The sequence below is a fragment of the Planococcus citri genome, chromosome 3 (assembly GCF_950023065.1).
Source record: "Planococcus citri chromosome 3, ihPlaCitr1.1, whole genome shotgun sequence".
NCBI lineage: Eukaryota > Metazoa > Arthropoda > Insecta > Hemiptera > Pseudococcidae > Planococcus > Planococcus citri.
In genome coordinates, this window is record NC_088679.1 from 71,242,330 (window position 1) to 71,262,100 (window position 19,771).

The window sequence follows — 19,771 nt, forward strand, 5'->3', positions numbered from 1 at the left end:
TAAGTATGTAGATAAATAGGAGTAACTAAGTTGTTCTTTCATGCATTCTGAGAATAAAAAAAAAGAGCGGCATGCTGCATGATTATCCGAGGGTCAGATTGTAATCAGACATTGCTCTGAAATCTGTCATGATAAGTATTTCTAAGACCGTAGGCGTCTGTAAATCCGGAAACGGAAACTGAAATTATACCTACTTATCAAGAACGAGGTATGTTTTGTGTGTAAGTATTATCATCACTTTATTGTTCATAACTATGTATTAAAAATCGTGTTTTAGTTAGAAACCCTTTTCAAAATGCCATTGTTTCATTGTTTTACCGTAGGTACCCTTTCAACCTACAAAACCTGTTCAAATGATCGAAATTTGTAGTTTTTAAAATAATTTTTGTATTATTTACTTTAGCATTGTCATGTTTTAATAATTTTTTGAAGTTTCTTTTTTTCCTCGTGAATAATTTTAATTTTTTAAAGTTTTTAATTCAAAATGGGAGCCTGTGTCAATGTTTTTAAATTTGTTTTCCTGGCGTGTTTGTTTAATCAGGTAGGTATTTACTTTGAATGCAAATAAGTATATTCATTAACATTATTCAGATATGTAATAAATTAAAAACAATGAATTTCCAGGTGAATTTCATTTAGCTAGTTCCATCATAAATTTCGGTTCTGAACTGGAGAGCAATCTAAAAATGTTCTAAACAAAATTGTCCATCTTTGAAAAAATGTTTCTATAGCTCCTTCAATTTTCTAAGCTAGAATATTATGTCGCAGAACCTTTTTTGTCCATATTAAAAAGTTTTCCCAGAAACCATACCTATTAATAAATTTAATTTTTTTCTTCAAATTTTGAAATTTAAAATTTTGCCCCTTCAAATTCTATAATTGGTCTTTTGAAAAGGGGACCTATTTTGGGCTTAGGCGAGGCAAAAATCAACATGACATTACAACTTTTTGTCAACTCTCCAAAAATTGACACTCTTTGACAATTTTGAAAATAGAAAAAAAAAACAAATTTTTTGACAACTTGGACAAAAACAGGATGTTTTGGGCAATCTTTATCTTGGCAATAATTGGCCCTTTTTGACAATTTTACCAAGAATGGATACTTTACAACAGTTTTGCCAAAAATGCACACTTTTTGACAAATGTGCCAAAAGTGGACACTTTTTGACTATTTTACCAAAAATTGGCACTTTTTGACCGTTTCCTCGAAATTTGACACTTTTTAACTTGGAAAAATTTGGCAATAAAAAAAAGAACCTTGTATGCAATATTGACAAAAAAACAAGACTTTCGTTCAGTAGAACCTTAAAAGTGGTCTTGGATTTTGACGGCAATAGCCTAGGTCGACTCAGAATCTCAAATAGCATATCTTTTAGATCAATACTTGCATTCGACTGGATATCTGTCACAAAACTACAATATGTATGTTGTTTAGGTTTACTGTTTTACACGATTTCCACCCAATCCGAGTAAAACATTTCGTTGCAAAAGCGGGCAATACGTCGCATCCAACGATCTTTGCGATACTGTTCAAGATTGTTCCGATGGTAGTGACGAGCCAAACTCGTGTAAGACTTGGAACTGCGGACCCGGTCAATTTTCTTGTGTTCCTAATTCAAATTCAACGAAAAATGCGACCTGCTTAAATGCAAAAGTGCTATGCGATACACGTAAAGACTGCGCTGATAATTTCGACGAAGATAATTGTGGTATTTTCATCGGAACATAATTTTACAAATTAAATTTTTTTTGCGAAAAAATAAGTTTATTCAACGGTTCCTGTTTAATGCAGGGGATCTAATAAATGTTCAGAACTGTGAACTCGGAGATGGAAAATTTTTATGCAGGGATAAGTTAAGATGTCTCGGTTTAGAAAACACTTGCGATGGGTATTGCAATTGTTTCGATTGTTCTGATGAGAATGAAAATTGCACCAAGATTGGTGAGTGGTTATTTTTTTTCATCAAGTAGGTACGTGAAAGTAGATACTCGTACCTACCTACTTAAACAAATGTATTCGGGTTCGAATTAAATCCTGATGTAACTAAATGTTTTATTTTATTTTATTTTTTTGCAGATTACCAGTCGCTGAGTTCATGCCCGAATGCGTACTATCCCCTTCCATTGTCATCAGGGCCCATCTGTTTGTGTAATTCGTCCAATGCTGCATATCAGAATTTATGCAAAGGTGAGTAGCAATTTTTCATTTAATCGCTACCTAGTAAAAATTGCGGTTTGAGGTCCGAAATTGTAAATAGAACCAATTTTGAAAATTTTTGGAAAGGAGCTTGGAATTAATTTGGTTTGAAACCTTCTCTGACGTAAAGAATTGTGATGACCCCCCCCCCAATGAAGTTATAGCCTCCTCTGCAAATAAAATTTTAAATCATGGGTAATGTTTTTTACTTCATGTCAAGAATTTGGTATCAACTTGATTGTGTTCAATTCATCTGAATTTTTTTTCCAACTTGTCTGGGTAAGTAGGTCTTACTCTTAAGAATTCTTCACGAATTTACGACAAAGTTCCAGAAGTCTCAAATGTATTTTTCTTAAGGTCGTTGACCCGTCAGTATGGCTTCCCAACGTCGTCTGGCTGCATGGCTGGTTTCCCAAGGTCATTGACCTGCATGTCAATCTGGCTTTTCCAAGGTCGTCTGACTGTCTGTCTGCCCTCTTGAGGTCATTGACCCACATGTCTGGCCTTTCAAGGTCGTCTGTTTATTTGCCGAGCCTTTTAAAAGGTCATTGACCTGTCTGGGTGGATTCTAAGATCGTCTGCCTGTTTGTATCTAGCCTCTTAAGGTCATTGACCAGTTTGTCTGGCTTCCAAAGCTCGTCTGTCAGTCTGACATTCCAAGGTCATTGACCTGTCCGAATGATCTTTCAAGGTCGTGTGACTGCATGGCTTGCTTATTGAGGTCATTGATCCGTCTGTCTGGCCTCTCAAGGTCGTCTGTCTATCTGTCAGTCTAGCCTCTTGAGGTCATTGACCTGTCAATAAGTATATCGCTTCTCAAAATAATCAGATCATCAAAATTATGTCCCTATGTACGATCAAAAAACATTATTGTTAGAGTAGGAAGTATATGCCTTAAAGCCACTACCAATATATTCGTCAAAGCATAATCGTATATCAACCCTTTACCATTCTGGTAACAATAGGCGTGGTCAAGGTGCTAATTTGGCTGGCTAGCCAAATTAGCTACCTAAACTCGTCGCAGTTCTACAACGACAAGAGTCGCGAATTGACAAGTTAAAGGTACCCTAAAATACAGGAGAGCTCAGGCCCTCGGTTAAAGGTTTTTTATATTAGTTTATTTCTTTATTTCGTTTAAGTTTTTAGTTGTGTTAAGTTTTTTCCTTGTAATACTCGTGATTACATCTGTATTTATTTGTGTAATATAAGTTCAAGTAAATAATCGCGTATTTATTCCTCGTGTACTTTTTTATGATAAATAATTGTGGTAAAATCTCTATTTGCGCACCTAGCCAGGGTAAGTATTGTTAATCTAGCAGTGGCTGATTACATTAAGTGAATAGGGAACACACTAAGTACATAACTCTCTGTGCGAATCCCAATTGTTGTGTACTTAGTGTGGCTAGCAAGCATCACACATCAGTCTGAATGCTCTCTCGTTACCTCACGACTCAGTATTAAGTCTCTATATTATTTATCATTATTATGAATGATTGCTGACATTCAAAATATTGAAGGGGCTGACTTTATTCAAAAACTTTCAAATTTGAGGTGCTCTAAGTTTTGAAAATTTTAAATTCTCAAATCGGCGTTTTCCCAGTTGAGCAAAAATTCAAAAAACTGAAAATATAGAAAGGTATACCTAATTATGCTTAATTCAAGCTACTTATATTATGATACCTATTTATTGATTTGCAGAAGTAAAAAATTGTACATCAGGTTATCGATGTGATCAAAAATGCTCACAGTACAAAAATAGAATTCTTTGTTCGTGTTTCGAAGACTTCACGGAAGTACTTGTATCAAATGGTTTCAAATGTCGGAGCAAAAGTAAGTTATGGATAGCTTACTAATTAATTTTGGTTCGAAAATTCAATAAATCAACCCAGAAGACGATCTGTACATAAGAAATTGCATGCTCATCTACTTATTCGAATACCATTACCTACTTACTCATGAGAATAAAAATCATGTCCACAGTCCAACATTTAATTTAAAGATTTTTTTTTTTCTTTCTGCAGAATTTTACGGAACCGAATTGATTTATACTACAACAAATCAAATTAAAGCTCTGAATGCGACCACAAAGCAAGTCGACTATATAAAAAATGATGTACAAACTCAAATATTAGCAGCCTCTCGGAACTCCATTTATTACACAATATTTCGCGATAAGAGTAGAAGCATTTACCAAATTCTTAACTACGGATCTTCTAAAAAAAATAGAAAAATATTAGATTTAAGTGAGTGTTTTTTTTGTTACCTATTTACTTATCGAACTCAAAATTAAAGAAGTATAGGTACCCAGATAGACAAAGATAATATATCTAAGCACTAGATAAATTTAACAATTTTTCATTCCAACAGATTCGTCTATCATATCCATAGCTATCGACTACATCACTGAAAATGTATATTTTACAACCAACGAGTCTCTATCAGTTTGCTCGAAGGGAGGAGAAATCTGTCTCCAGCTGAAATGCTGCGATGTATCTTACGTGGTCCTGAATCCCAAAAATGGGTAAGTTTATAATAAAGTCATAGAGTACCTACCATATACTTAGGTCTACTTACATCTAAAATTGAGTCAGGTGTTATACTTATCTATCTATTCTCCTTCAGAAATTTATGAAACAGGAATAAAGCTGCAAAAACAAACTTAAAGTATTGTACAATTACAATAGGGTAATTGCTGACTAGATGGAGCTTTTAATTTCACTCGAATATCTGGATTTTTATAGTACGATGTTTTACACGAAGAGTTCTGACAAACCAAACGAACGATTGTTGATGCGATCCTACATGGACGGAAATCATGAAAGTGTTTTCATTGACGGTTCTTTTCCGGATATCGTTCCTGTGGCGGTTGATGAAGAATTTTATAGATTATATTGGTTGGAAGGCAATAGAATACATTCCATTTCTCTTCACGATAAGACTATTGATGTAAGAAGCATTGTGCAAGTAGGTAGTTGATAAGTAAATTAGATACATACTCTATTCACAAGGCGACCAGGTGCTGACATAAATCAGAACCAAGCTTTGTTTGTAAAACAATGTAGTGTTTGTTTACCTTTGAAATCAATGACCCCAATCAGAAAAAATTTCTCTAAAATATGATCTTGATGTACTAAGTATGATGTTGAATCAGCAGTATGACATAGAAGTAAAATGTTGTTCCTCTATTTTGAAGGGGGGAGGGGGAGATAGAGACTTCGACTGGTCTATTTAAATAGCGATTATAATTCTCGTTGTACATACTAATAAAACCATATTATGCATTTCCAGAAACGTGACATCAGATTTAATCATGCCTTGAAATCGTTGACTATTTTGGATGAAATTGTATTCTACACCTCGCAGCGTGATAATAAAATTTACCAAGCGGAAAATCTCGAACGTTTTGTGAAATCAGCTGAAGAAAAAAGTGGTAGAGCTTATTACGACTATTACGAACGACCATTACAGGATAACAATTACACGCTGCACACAGATGCAGATGGCACAATCTCCATTATAGATGTCAAATCGTATAATGCCATTCGACAACTTGCAGCCAAGGTAGGTACTATAAATTGAACAATAGGTACCTACCTACATGTTTGTACTTTCGTGATTTATTTTTTTTATAATTTCACGTACATATTTTGATCAAACAGGCCAAAAATCCGTGCAATTCTTCATGCAAAGGTCTATGTTTATTGCGTAGTGTTTCGAGGTTTTCTCTATATTATGGTAGCCTGTTTTCTAACTGCATTTGTAACGATTTCTCTCCTTCGAAGAGTAATAATTGGTGCGGTGCGTCTCCTCTTCAAATAAATACACCAAATGATGCTGATGGCGATGATGACGGATTTCCATTTATGATGACGTTTTTGATTTTGATTGTGCTGTCGGCTGTTCTTAGTGGAATGTATTTTGTTTACGACAGATATTACAGAGGGGTAGTTCATAATTCAAGGCGATCTCAAGACGATCGAATTTACGATCCTAATCAAGATGAGTTTTGATTAAGTATTTATGAAGATAATATTTTGAAAAAATCATCTATAAATATTTATTTCAAAAAGGAACTAAGTAGTTTTTTTTCCATTGAGTAAATTAATGTAAGTAGGTAGGTACTCCTAGCCTAAGCCTATTGATAACTTTTTCAACAATAAATTTAATATTTAGGTATCTGATGGTTGATGTTATTTGTTTCTCTGTGGCATAACATTTTTTATAACAAACAAAGAATAATCGTAAAAGCATCCAGAAATACCGACGTTATTATTTTTTATGACAAAGAAACTCAATTTCAAAAATTCTTTTATCGCATTTTCAAAAAAAAAATCAATTTGAATATTTTTTGAAAAATTATAGGTACCTACCTACTTGCTCATACCTAGACTGCCGGATCAAAACCCGAGTCGAGCTTCCTACTTTTTGCTCAATATTTCTCACAAACAAAGTAAATCCTCTACAAGAAAATCTACCTACTCATTTTATCAAAATTTTCGATTTCTGGTCATCTTAACCAGACTCATGTACATCGAAATTCGTAATAGTGAATATTTGTATAATTTTTACATTATTAGTTGGGTAAAATTGATGTTTTAAAAAAATTCTCATTTTAATGAACCAGTAGTAATCAACCAAGTGTAAAAAAAGTTATGACATATGTCACAAAGTTTAGAGCAGATTTTGATAAGATAAAAAACTACGAGTATATGTACGTAACCTACCTAAATCAAATGACTAATTTTCCACGTACCTATAAATATTGATAAAAAATTTTCTAAAAAATGATGCGATTACATTTACAGCGCAACGGCACGTTTCAAAGCACCATTGAAACAGGAAGGCTAGAAAAAAAAGAGAGATATTTTAAACGTTTGTCATAAAAAATACTTATGCATTGAAAGTTGGTTTCGTATCAGTACATGCCGGTATGATTTGCTTGTTAACGTTGAAGTAATTCATTTTAAAGCGTTTAAAAGTTCGCGAGTGGGAAGTTCCTATTTACATCATGATTTCAAAATAACTCGAACGAGAGAATTTTTACATGATTTTTTGCTACCATATTCATAATTCTCAAACAGTACGTGGCATAATGATTACAATTTTAATTGTTTGTTGAAGATCTGTGTCGATTTGAATATGAATATTCGGAATATTGGGAACGTTTTGCTCATTTTGGGCGTGGTCATTGAAGTAAGTAAATTTTATCCTTTTTTGATATCTATGATTCACTTATGGGGTAAATAATTAAGTACCTATATACCTAAGTACCTACGAGTACTTCTAACTTCTGATAGTTTGTAAGATAATGGAACTGTTTTACAATTTCAGATTTGTTGTGCCGAATCTCAAAATACTATCGTATCTCATGACAATGACACTACCACCGTATCTCATGACAATGACACTACCACCATATCTCCTAAACCTACCGTATCTCATGACAATGACACTACCACCGTATCTCCAAATACTACTGTACCTACAAATACTACCGGATCTTATTGTAGTAATGTCCCTTCAAGTAATAAGCCAGCGAATTCCATTATGGTATGTACGTTTGTCGTTTATGTAAGTATTAGGAGAAATACATTTGAGTACCTAGGTATGATTGAATGTTAAAGTTGGCGCTTGAAAATCTTCATAAATTTTGTTAGTTAAATATGTCGTGTAACTTGTAAACATAAAATGCAGTATTTTGGACATACTTACTTACCTACCTATTCGTAGATGAGAAATTTCAAGAATACAATTCATACCTACATACTTAAACAATAAGCGAGAAATAAGCCTATTCTACTTTTGAGAATCCATCTACTTAATGGAACGGCTTTATAATTTCAGACTCCTAGTACCGGATTTCCGCGAAAAACTTTTAGTTGCAGAGATGGCAGATACGTAGCAAACGAACAGTTTTGTGATGGCGTTTTTAACTGTGATGATAAGAGTGATGAACCACCGCATTGCACTGAGGTATGTCTCATTAGTGGAATTTATTTAAGTAGGTTTTTTGGAGGTCCCCCTCTTAGTTTGGTGCCACTTCATGAGAAAATAACGCATAAAAAATTTGAACTCAATCCATGCTTACTTTTACTGATCGTGTTGTTCACTCATTTTTGTAATGCAAGCCACAGGCACGCGAGCTTATTGTTAGAATTTATACTGTCCATTGCAAACGTGTGACAAATGAAACGTACCTTAGTCGGGGGCGCCTAAGGATCACTAGCACCCCCTGCCGATGCTCTGGGACAACTTTTTTCTTAAAGGGAGAGTCCTAAGGAACATTTCTAGCCCTTGTCCTCAAAAAAAAAACAGTGACCCTACTTACAAAATGGCGGCCATTTTGATTGACAGGTCAGCCGAAATAGCAGATTTTGCGTTTCAACATAGGACTAGCACGACATTTTTTAAACCTTACAAAGGTAGATCGAAAGAGCAGGCGAAAATTTATCGTCTGACAAAATTTCAAGCGTTTAAGTAGTGGCTTTTTCAATTTTTGGTGAATTTTTGAAAATCAAATTTAGGTCAAAACTGACCAAATTGACCTAGAAAGCTGAAATTTGGGATATACCCTGTTTTCGACCTGCCAAATCGATTGGAAATTGTTTCAAACTGTTTTGAGCAGTTTTGGAATCTCCAGCAGATTTTTGAAACTCGAAATTCTCACAAAATTTCATCAAATGGAGTTGAAAAGCCGAAATCTATTCTGCAAACTAATTTCAATACGCTGTGAAGTCGACTGCAGGTACCTACATTTCAAGTAGTTTTGGAGCCTCCAGTAGATTTTTGAAACTCAAAACTCCCACAAAATTTCATCAAATGGGGTAAGCAAGCTAGAAATTTACTCTGCAAACTAATTTCAATTCAATAATATGAAGTCGACTGCATGGTGGTTTCAAGTGGTTTTGAATACTTTTTGAAAATTTCAATTTTCCTAAAAACGCCATGAAACTTTACAAAAAGTCACTGCATGGACGTTCCAAAATTATTTGAACCCGCCTGAAGTCGTCTTCAGAGGGTGTAAAAATTAGTTTGCAGAGTAAATTTCGGCTTGCTAACCCCATTTGATGAAATTTTGTGGGAATTTCGAGTTTCAAAAATCTACTGGAGGCTCCAGTAATTTTCAAAAAAACGCTGGAGGCTCAAAAACGACTTGAAATTTACCTGCAGTCGACTTCACAACGTATTGAAATTGGTTTGCAGAATTAATTTTTGCTTTCCAACTTCATTTGATGAAATTTTGTGAGAATTTCAAATTTCAAAAATCTACTGGAGGCTCCAGTAATTTTCAAAAAATCACTGGAGGCTCCGAAATGAGTTAAAATTCACCTGCAATCGACTTCACAGCGTATTTAAATTGGTTTGCAGAATTAATTTCTGCTTTCCAACTCCATTTGATGAAATTTTGTGGGAATTTCGAGTTTCAAAAATCTACTGGAGGCTCCAGTAATTTTCAAAAAAACGCCGGAGGCTCAAAAACGACTTGAAATTTACCTGCAGTCGACTTCAAAACGTATTGAAATTGGTTTGCAGAATTAATTTCTGCTTTCCAACTCCATTTGATGAAATTTTGTGAGAATTTCGAGTTTCAAAAATCTGCTGGAGATTCCAAAACTGCTCAAAACAGTTTGAAACAATTTCCAATCGATTTGGCAGGTCGAAAACAGGGTATATCCCAAATTTCAGCTTTCTAGGTCAATTTGGTCAGTTTTGACCTAAATTTGATTTTCAAAAATTCACCAAAAATTGAAAAAGCCACTACTTAAACACTTGAAATTTTGTCAGACGATAAATTTTCCCTGCTCTTTCGATCTACCTTTGTAAGGTTTAAAAAATGTCGTGCTAGTCCCATGTTGGAACGCAAAATCTGCGATTTCGACTGACCTGTCAATCAAAATGGCCGTCGTTTTGTAAGTAGGGCCACTGTTTTTTTTTTTTTTGTGGACAAGGGCTAGAAATGTTCCTTAGGACTCTCCCTTTAAGAAAAAAGTTGTCCCGGAAGATCGGCAGGGGGTGCTAGTGATCCTTATGCGCCCCCCTCGACTACCCATTAAGTAGGGATGTTAACCTAACCATAATTTTTAACCAAAATGAATTTTAACTGTTAAAATGAGACAAAAATCTCAATCTTAACCATAATCATCATAAACGAAATTTTCATATTTATAACCATAATAAAAATTGTTAATCTAGAATTTTTAACCATAATCCTACCCGATTCATTTTATTTGGGTTACACTTAAATCTTCTTTTTGATCAAAGTTTATGAAAATTAATGAATAATGAAATTTGATCAATTTTTGTGTTGTACGTATGCATGTTTTTAGGCAATTTTAATTATGTTTTACCTATTCAATTTTGACAGAATTTTGACAACATTCATTTAAAATTTTAATCAACATTTTTTTTAAGAACCATCTCAAGGGGCATCCTAAGGAACCATTTTAAATTTTCAAAAATTTATCAAAAATTTATCAAAAATAAAAAAAATCAATTTGAGCATCTGAAATTTTCCAAAAATTCTGGTCCCATTCTAATCTGAGGCGGGAATCAGATAATTACTTAATTATCAACAAAAAAAAGATTGTAACGACGCTGGTGTACCTACTCGTACATACATGTTTTGCACATATGTATTTTATTACTAAGTAAGTAATTTGTATGTACTTAATGTAGTCACATCTGCAAGTTTGTGGTACCTCTGGGAAATTCCGCTGTCCTAATTCTACACATCCTTGCATTGATGCGGATCGAATTTCTGATACGGTGGTATATGATAAATACTTGAAGAAAGAGAATTATAAGAATATGCCTCAAGACATTTTATTCAATTGTACAAATGAAAATGCAACATGTAAGGTTCAGTTTATGCACAATGACGTTCGCCAATGTTTTAATAGTTCATCCAACAGTTCTGAGAGTGAGTAAATTTAAAACTTTAAATTAGAAAAATAATCGTCGTAATTTCCTTAAAATAAAATGGCGGGATTCTCTTTTCCTATCCAACAATGCTCGTAGCCTAATCTCCAAACTTACCTATACCTACTACCTGACAGTAGGTATTGAAAATTTTGATTGAATATTGAACTCTTCTGACTGAATTTGTCACTCTGTTGTCGCATTAAAAATTGTAGGTAAGTATACCTAATACTGAATAAAAACTAATGTAAACAGACACAAAAGAAAATCGGCAAAATACCCATACATAGGTAGGTAGGTATTTTATTTTTTTTTTAAATTTTGAAATTGTTCGTCATTTTGAGGTTTTATTCTTTATTCTGCTGCTCTTCGAAGGTAGTTTTTGTTGGGAAATGAAATTTGTGTGTGAAAATAAGAACATTAGACCTAAATAAAAACATGAACAAGAACATGGAGCTTAGAGATCACCTTTATAGAAAATCAATTGACATAACGTCATATTACCAAAAACTGGTTTGGATCATACACAAAAAATAGGTACTTACGTATTATAGGTAATCAATTAAAAAGAGGAAAAAATATTGAAAAACTTTTTTTTAATTTTCTATGTAAATTTTTAAATTTAAAACATTAGAAAAGTGAAGGTTCAAGATAGGTACTAATTTGAAAATTTTTCTACAGTGTTTTGAGCCCCCCTCCCTGCAAATTTTTATCAAATGCCCTTTAATTTTTCAAAAAAAAAGTCAAAAACGACCCATCCTACAATGGGTAGGGACCAGAGCAGAAGCACAATCTTTTTAAAAATTAAATTAGGTACGAATTCAAATGAATTAGTATATTTGCAGAACAAAAGGAAAATAATAATGAAGGCAAATGTTCATCATACAATGAAACTTTTCTATGTAACGATACAAGAAGATGCTTGAGCTGGGAAAACGTTTGCGACGGAGATTGCAATTGTTTGGATTGCTCTGATGAGAATGAAACCTGTTCAACAGTTGGTAAGCTCATAAGTTGAATTAGAAAAATTGTCGGTGTAAAAACCTATGGTAAATACCCTAGGTAGATGTTATACATTATGTATACTTAGTAGTCTATCTATTCTAGTAATTGAATAAGTATCTACCTACATGGATGTAACTGATTTTTTTCCTTCACAGATCATGATATGCTCGCAGAGTGTCGCTCATATTTACCTTTTGTATTACGTCCCAAGTGCTTGGATAATTTAAGTACGTACGTATTAATACCATATGTATTTATAAGTACCTAAAATTTAGGTACCTAACTTACCTATAATGAAAATATTTGTCTATGCAATTATTGCACCTATACTTTTTATTTTGGTGATACAGTATTTTTATTTTGTTGCTCAATAGATCTATCTACACCCATCAACAATTGTTCAAGTGATGAGACTTGTGATCAAAAATGTACTCTATATAAAAAGAGAGCAATGTGTTCATGCAATGAAAACTACTATAGAATAACGGACGGAGAAAATAGTTTCAGATGTCAACATAAAGGTAGATACCTATGTCTATATTATGTTAACAGCAGCGCAAATGGATTTCAGGGCCCTTGTTGCAATACTCATTTAAAAAGGCTCGCTTTTTTCTCTCATCGAAGCCCAACTTTTAGAGGAAAAATATTAGATAAGTTTTCAACATGTCTGTGATTGGATGACGGGGAAATTGAGATGGTAGATTTGAAAAATGGCGTTAATTTTTAAAGGAAGGCAAGCAGAACTTTTTAGCCAAATTTTTGTTAAAAAATAATGGCTATTAAGGCAAGCCCGAATTTCGAAAAACGTGTGAAGAGGATAACAAATTCTGTTATTTCTCGACCTCTTGAGCTTAAAGGAGATGATTCTCGATATGTCAGATTTTATAAGTACATACTCGTATACCTATATTTATAGGTAGGTAGATGTGTATTTCGACTCATCACCCCTTCAATTTGGATGATAGGCAATTTGTAATAATAATAGGTACCTATATTGTATTCGTGCGTCCATTCCAGTTCCAAGGTGAAGATAGGTATTATAATTATGTCGAATTCATTCTTTTTTTCTTCTTTTTTTCACGTAGATTTCGAGCAAGATGTAATTATCTATGCAACATCGACTGAACTGAAATATCTAAGTTTGACAACTAGGAAGTCTCATGAGCTGTACCTAAACCCGGCTGAAATTACTGCTTTGACAGCAACAACTGATCACTTGTACTACGCAATTTATTCGAACGGAAGTGCAATAATTACCAAATACTCGTTCTCTTCGACGAATGCCACAGAAATTGAACCCTACAGTCGTAATCCAGGTAAATTATTCAACTTGAAAATTTAGCACCAGACGCCTAGGCGCGCTTACCTATTCATCTTTCTTTCCGCAAATGAAAACGACGATGGAGGTATCTACTGATTTGCTGTATTTTTCAATAGATTCGCCCATTACTTCAATGGTTGTTGATCACTCTGGAAGAAATTTATACTTTATCGCAAAATCAACTTTAATGCATTATAAACCTTCTAATTCCTCTAATGCTGGTTTTTCATTTCAAAATGTGAGTCACGTCGCATCGGCTCCAAATTATGGGTAACTTTTATTAAAATTATACAATACCTATCTGCTTGAATATAATATTTTAAATTTTACTGAGGTTAAGCTAATATGTACTTACCTATTCATTGGACTCACTGAAATTAGATTGATGTTCTACTCGTATACAAAGAAAAATGACCCTCTCATATGGTCCATTATCAAGTATAACATGACTGCATCGGAGGAGGAAACTTTGATTGAAGAAATCCACAGTTCTATTAAATTTTTAGTGACTGATGAATCGATTAAAAGATTATATTGGTTGCAAGCAAATGGTTGTACTTTGTTTTCTGTGCCTTTCAACGGGGATACCAGCGAAGTAAGAAGATACATTTTAATTTACATATCTATGTAAGCTTACCCTCCGCAATATGGGAACCACTAAGATATGGTTTCAATGCAGATTCGAACGTACGAGCATCTCGAAAATGTAGTATCTCTCACAGCCCACGATAGCAAAGTATTTTACACCAAGTTAAACGATGGCAGAATTTACACTTTGCAAAATCGTCAAAATTTTACCAAATCAATTCGAAAATCGTATTATGGTCGTTTCAATGTTTTCGGATATCTGAATGGAAGTTCGCAGTATCATGATGGACAGCCCAGCGTAGGATACTTTATTACAGCGAAACATTTATATGTCTATAGAAACAAGGTAGGTACCTAGGTAATAGGTGTACGCATATAGTTGAATTTACGTTTATTTATTGTTATGTAAGGTGTAAAAATTACTTATTACTCATTTAATTTACATTTTGATAGGTACTATTTAATCACGCAGTGAATGAATTTGAAACTAAAAAATCCAAACCGAAACCTACTCCAACCCCAAAAACTCCCTTTACAACTGCAAATACTACAGTGAGTACAATAATAACTACGACACCTAAACTTAATGGAAGTTCTACACAACCATCACAAGATCATTCTCCTCAAGAAGAAGGTCAAAAAAGCGAACAGGAACAGAAGTCAGGAAGTAGCTTTTGGCAGATCTTTTCTGTAATAATTATATTGATTGTGGCAGCATTCGGATTATACGTCTGGTATAACAGACGTAGGAATCCATATACGAGTTTTAATGCTAGAACATGGTTTAGGAGTCATTATGACCACACAAATGATTATGATCAGAACGAACTTTAAACAAACTACAAGTTACTTGGCTATCTACAAATTTTGGTGTATAAATTTAAACTTTCACTTTGTATAGAGTCGTACACCAGTCTTATGGAAATTTTTTCCCCCAATGGTTTTATTTAATATTGTTCGATTTTACGATCATTTGCGACAGAAAAAATTGCGAAATTATACTTAATAAGGGTACCTAATTCTAATCACTATAGGTACTTCAATAATACCTACTTACTTCTATGTATAAACTGTATAAAGTTTATGAAATATTTTTTTGTTATTTCATTAAAGTTTCTTCTTACATTGGACTTTATTTCTTCCCCCCAGCCAAACCTGTTTCGGGAAAAATGACCTGGTTTCAAAAGATAATGTTTGAGATTCTACGTCAACCTAGGCCATTTTTGTTAAAATCCAAGATCACTTTTAGGCTTCTACTTAGCGGTTGAAAATTTTTGCAAATCTCTTATTTTTGGATAAATTTGTGTTTTGAAAATTCATTCTTCCGAAATATTTCCCATTAATTGCGCCAAAACATCGAAAGATATAATTTCTGAAAGTGAGTAGGTACCTAATTATTTTGGAATGCAGAGTGCCAATTTTTTGCTCACTATAGAAAATTTCAAAAAATCCAGAAAAACAGTCAAAAACTGGATCAATTTTTTTCAGCGTTTTGAAATTGGAAAAGATGGCCAAAAAATCAGCATCACTTGATATTTTTCGATGTTTTGGCTTAACTAATTTGCAAGATTTCAGAATAACATTCTACGTACTTACCTACGTTACGAATCAACGAATGGCTTTGGGTATAATCTGGAGGACTAATTATAATGACCAAGGATCCTGGAAGTTTTTACATGCAAGTTTTGTCGTTCTAATTTTGAAGTTTCTCTGATACCTACCCACGTATGTATTTATACATCATGAAAGTGTTATGATCAGTGTATTTGATACATGCCGTAATGTAATTGATCCAAGACCACGATTTAAATTTTTTTCAACTTTAACTTTCAATTTTAACCCTGGGGGGGGGAGGATTTTTTTGAAAAATACCCAAATTGCTAAAATTTGATCCGCAATACCCAGGAAGTTGGATTTTTTCTCAAAATCTTGTTTTGAACATATTCGACGAATACATTTTTTTCAACGCGAAAATTTCATTTTTAGACCAGCTCTTTTGGGCTGATTTAAAATTGGACCCCACCCTTCACCCTTGATCGAGGTGCAAAAGTTCTCCAATGAAAAAATTTACATTTCACGAGAAACTCAGTAATCGTACCAATTTTTAGAATTCTGGAAAAACTTCATGAAAATCCGCACAAGAGGAAAAATAGAAGAAAACCAATATGTATTTTTCATTATACATGCTACGAAAATGTAGCATTTTAACCCCGTTTACCCACCGCGAAAATACACTTTTTCCTACTGTGATTGAAAAAATTCCTCTTTCCATCTCTAGGGATGGAAAAGAAATTCTTTTCCTTCCCCTGTGATGGAAAAGAATTTACAATATATTAGTCAATGTGAATTCTTTTCCATCACACTGTGACGGAAAAGAATTTTAATTTTACATGATCGGAAAATGAGTAGTTTCCTAGATAGTTTTGTTGGTGGAAAATACGTCTTTAACCTGTCTATCTAAACAAGCGCGGAAAGTAGTTATTTTCCTCCCTAGGGAGGAAAGTAACTTTTTTCCGCACATGTTTACAAATTCTAAATTAACAATTTTTTAAAATTTCAGCGTTTATTTTCCTCTCATATGAAATTAAAATAGTATACGCGACAGGATTGGACAGTAACGCGATTAACTTGTGCGATTTAAGTTGCTCAGCTTCGCCTCGCTCCTTAAACTTCGCACTCGTTAATCGCATACTTTCCGCTCCTGTCATGTAATATACTATAGAACATTGTGGTGTGTTACAATTTAAAAATGGATAAATTTTGAGACACGAGGTTGTCAGTTTCATTTCTGAACTAGTACCTATCAAAAGTTAGTAGGTATGAAAATAGGTATCATAAGGAGAATTTCAGAACAGGTAGGTAGGATCATTTTATGTAGGAATAAATAACAAACCCTAACACACCACATAAGCTTCTCAATAATAGCAATAATCATTCTCGAATAAAAGAAACTAAAAATACTTCTCCTTAAAAATAATTTGGAAACAAAGCCAAGAAGGAGAAATCTCATCTGAATAAATTTGGTTCACAAAATCAAATATTCAAAATCTAACGAAAAACAAAATAAATTCACGAACCAACTAATCTTGGTAATTCGAGGATAGAAAAGAAAAGGTCTCAGTAGCATTCTACCCCCGTTTACACACTGCGAAAATACACTTTTTCCTACTGTGATTGAAAAAATTCCTCTTTCCATCCCTAGAGATGGAAAAGAAATTCTTTTCCGTCACACTGTGATGGAAAAGAATTTACAATATATTAGTCAATATGAATTCTTTTCCGTCACAGTGTGATGGAAAAGAGATCCCTAGGGATGGAAAGAGGAATTTTTTCAATCACAGTAGGAAAAAATTTTCGCGGTGTGTAAACAGGAGTAAAATGCTATATTTTTTCGTAGCATTTATAATGAAGAATATCTTACAACATAGTAGTCAAAAGTGAATGAATTCTTGTTTCGTGCGTTGGCTCCACTCGCCTTCGGCTCGTTCCGTCAATCTTCGCACTCGACAAGAAATCATTCACTTTCGTCTACTGTGTTGTAATATACTATTGCGTCACAGTGTGATGGAACCTACAGATGGAAAGAGGAATTTTTTCAATCACAGTAGGAAAAAGTTTTCGCGGTGGGTAAATAAGAGCAAAAAAAATTTTCCATCAATGAAGCTGTAACTTTGGAAATCCGTTTTGATATGATCCGTGCCATAGGTACCTGCAATGCAAATAAAAAGACAAATTATGAAAAAATAAATTTCTATTTTTAATTTTCTGTATTGAAGGTATGGAAGTATCCTTGATTATATTTTCTGAAACTAGTCATTCTAAGGAGAAAGCCTCCCCCTCTCGATATATTTTTAACGTGTTTTAACCAAGAAAAAACTTCTATACAAAGCTTACAAGAAAACCTATCGGAATGTCTGCCTCTGATTTGAACAAAATGTGATTTTTGGAAAGGGTAGGGCGTGGTTCGAAACCCCGGCAATTAAAATTTCAGTTGCTCTGATGAATTTTTTGATTTGTGGCAAATTTTTGGAAATTCAAAATTGACGATGTTTCGGCGATCTTACAATTTAAAAAAAAAATATAGCAATTCAGGTAGATTTATTTAGATTAAAGTGCTCAAGGATGTTTAATTTTAGCCAGAATAATTTTTTCTTCAAAAAATCTGATGACGGGCGCTTGATTCAAAAGTTTGTACCTAGATGCCGAGTATCAATTTTTTTTCAAATTGAATTTCTGTTGAAGATCCCAAAATAACTTGACACCACAACTAATCGATTCAAGAGGTCGAAAATAAAATGTAGACCACATTTCTGTCTCCTACCTCAATTTCACCATTATTTTGATTTTATTTGGAAAATATTTCAAAATAATATTTTTTAGACTGACTTTCCCTAGAATAAATGAAAAATAGGGCTACACAGTTTATGGGATAGGTCGCCTTACAAAATCTGTTTTGGGGTCTCAAAGGATTGTTTCTGTCAATTGCACACATGTCAGACATAAGTAGGTACAGTAAAAGCCGCTTAATGTTATAACGTTTGTCCCAGCCCAATTTAATAACATTAACCGACTTATAACACAAACCGATTGAACAAAAAAGTGATTTTTTTGCCAAAAAATTTTATATGGTCAATTTTTTATTAAAAAAGTAGTCATTGAACTAAAATTTTGCAAAAATTGTGAGAAAAAGTGTTGAAAATGGGTTGAAACTTCAAAAAGTTGTGAAAAAGTATTAAAAAATTATGTCAATCAGAAAAAAGTCTGAAATTTCAGAAAAATTGGGGAAAAACTGGATGAAAAAATGTTGAAAACATATTAAAATTACATAAAAATATGAAAAACACTTGAAAATTACTTGAAAATTATAACATTATCCGATGCTCTAAGTAATTACAATAACCGATGGAATTTCAATGTAATGACATATAAAAGATCGGGACCAAACCATTTTAATAACATAAAGCGATTTATAACATTAACCGTTATAATAATAAGCGGCTTTTACTGTATATACCTATGTACTTGTAAATATTTTTGTTTTACCAAGCTATCCTTCTTCAGCACCTTCCAGCAAACGTGGTGCATTTTCACCTATTTTTGATCTGGTTTTGAGAAGATGAGTCCGTAAAGGGACTTCCTGAATGAAGTGAGAGGCGTAAATTTCTCCTCGTGAATGGAGGTAGAGTTCATTAGCTCTTCAGATTTATCACGTAGATATCATGTTATCACTAAAAAAAGAAAAAGAAACGAGATAAGTATGCATTTTTTACCAACCAACAAAATAAATAGATACATAAAATACGAGTAGGCTACATACAGATGTCATTATGTTGAACAAAAGCCAAACGTATTCGAAAATCCCTACAAAACATGATGAGAAATCAAAATTTTACAAGAATGAAAAAATCAACCACGAAGTCGATAATTTACTAGAAAATCTGACGTTATGGATTTTCAAACAATTATTGTCATTTCTCTGAACTACACGGTCTACATATGAAGAGTGATATTCCAAAACTCGCTTTGTCCATTTTTATCGAAGTTGAGTTTTCAGTGGTACCTGGTAGATGAAGTATTAACTCACATTTCAACATCATCAACTTACCAAAATGAGGTGTTAAACTCACCTAAATAGCCAATTCACTAAAAATTAAAAAAAAAATGATGTTCCAAAACGTGCTTTGTCCATCTTTATTGAAATTTTTTTCAGCAGTATTTAGTGGATGAAGTGTATACCTACA

The 19,771-nt window shown here is 33.4% G+C and overlaps 2 protein-coding genes across 4 annotated transcripts; both read left to right on the forward strand.

The window, feature by feature from the left end:
* Positions 1-47: 47 nt before the first annotated feature.
* LOC135838851 (low-density lipoprotein receptor-like) lies at positions 48-6,373 on the forward strand. 3 transcript variants are annotated; one of them, XM_065354644.1, is made up of 10 exons: positions 48-541; positions 1,436-1,709; positions 1,793-1,942; positions 2,078-2,188; positions 3,896-4,027; positions 4,219-4,440; positions 4,565-4,718; positions 4,939-5,161; positions 5,486-5,758; positions 5,857-6,373. In XM_065354644.1, the coding sequence occupies exons 1-10, from the start codon at positions 485-487 to the stop codon at positions 6,205-6,207; spliced, it is 1,947 nt and encodes a 648-aa protein (XP_065210716.1). In that variant the 5' UTR covers positions 48-484; the 3' UTR covers positions 6,208-6,373. The 3 variants fall into 3 exon arrangements, with proteins under 3 accessions (XP_065210716.1, XP_065210717.1, XP_065210719.1); XM_065354645.1 differs by having other exon boundaries at positions 4,939-5,143; XM_065354647.1 differs by lacking the exon at positions 4,219-4,440.
* Positions 6,374-7,065: 692 nt separating this feature from the next.
* Positions 7,066-15,155, forward strand: LOC135838840 (low-density lipoprotein receptor-related protein 1-like). Its single transcript, XM_065354631.1, has 12 exons — positions 7,066-7,390; positions 7,529-7,747; positions 8,042-8,170; positions 10,874-11,117; positions 11,962-12,117; positions 12,277-12,348; positions 12,496-12,642; positions 13,207-13,437; positions 13,559-13,712; positions 13,824-14,037; positions 14,122-14,376; positions 14,484-15,155. Exons 1-12 carry the CDS (start codon positions 7,337-7,339, stop codon positions 14,862-14,864), a joined length of 2,256 nt encoding a protein of 751 aa, XP_065210703.1. The 5' UTR covers positions 7,066-7,336; the 3' UTR covers positions 14,865-15,155.
* The last annotated feature ends 4,616 nt before the right edge of the window (positions 15,156-19,771 follow it).

What these genes read in the sequence shown, in the direction of transcription:
- LOC135838851 (XM_065354644.1), top strand. Translation starts at nt 485, where the DNA reads ATGGGAGCCTGTGTCAATGTTTTTAAATTTGTTTTCCTGGCGTGTTTG. An exon ending in ATATCAGAATTTATGCAAAG is followed by an intron (nt 2,189 to 3,895) that starts GTGAGTAGCAAT and finishes ATTGATTTGCAG; the next exon opens with AAGTAAAAAATTGTACATCA. An exon ending in TAGAAAAATATTAGATTTAA is followed by an intron (nt 4,441 to 4,564) that starts GTGAGTGTTTTT and finishes TCATTCCAACAG; the next exon opens with ATTCGTCTATCATATCCATA.
- LOC135838840 (XM_065354631.1), top strand. Translation starts at nt 7,337, where the DNA reads ATGAATATTCGGAATATTGGGAACGTTTTGCTCATTTTGGGCGTGGTC. An exon ending in GCATCGGCTCCAAATTATGG is followed by an intron (nt 13,713 to 13,823) that starts GTAACTTTTATT and finishes CACTGAAATTAG; the next exon opens with ATTGATGTTCTACTCGTATA. An exon ending in TCAACGGGGATACCAGCGAA is followed by an intron (nt 14,038 to 14,121) that starts GTAAGAAGATAC and finishes GTTTCAATGCAG; the next exon opens with ATTCGAACGTACGAGCATCT.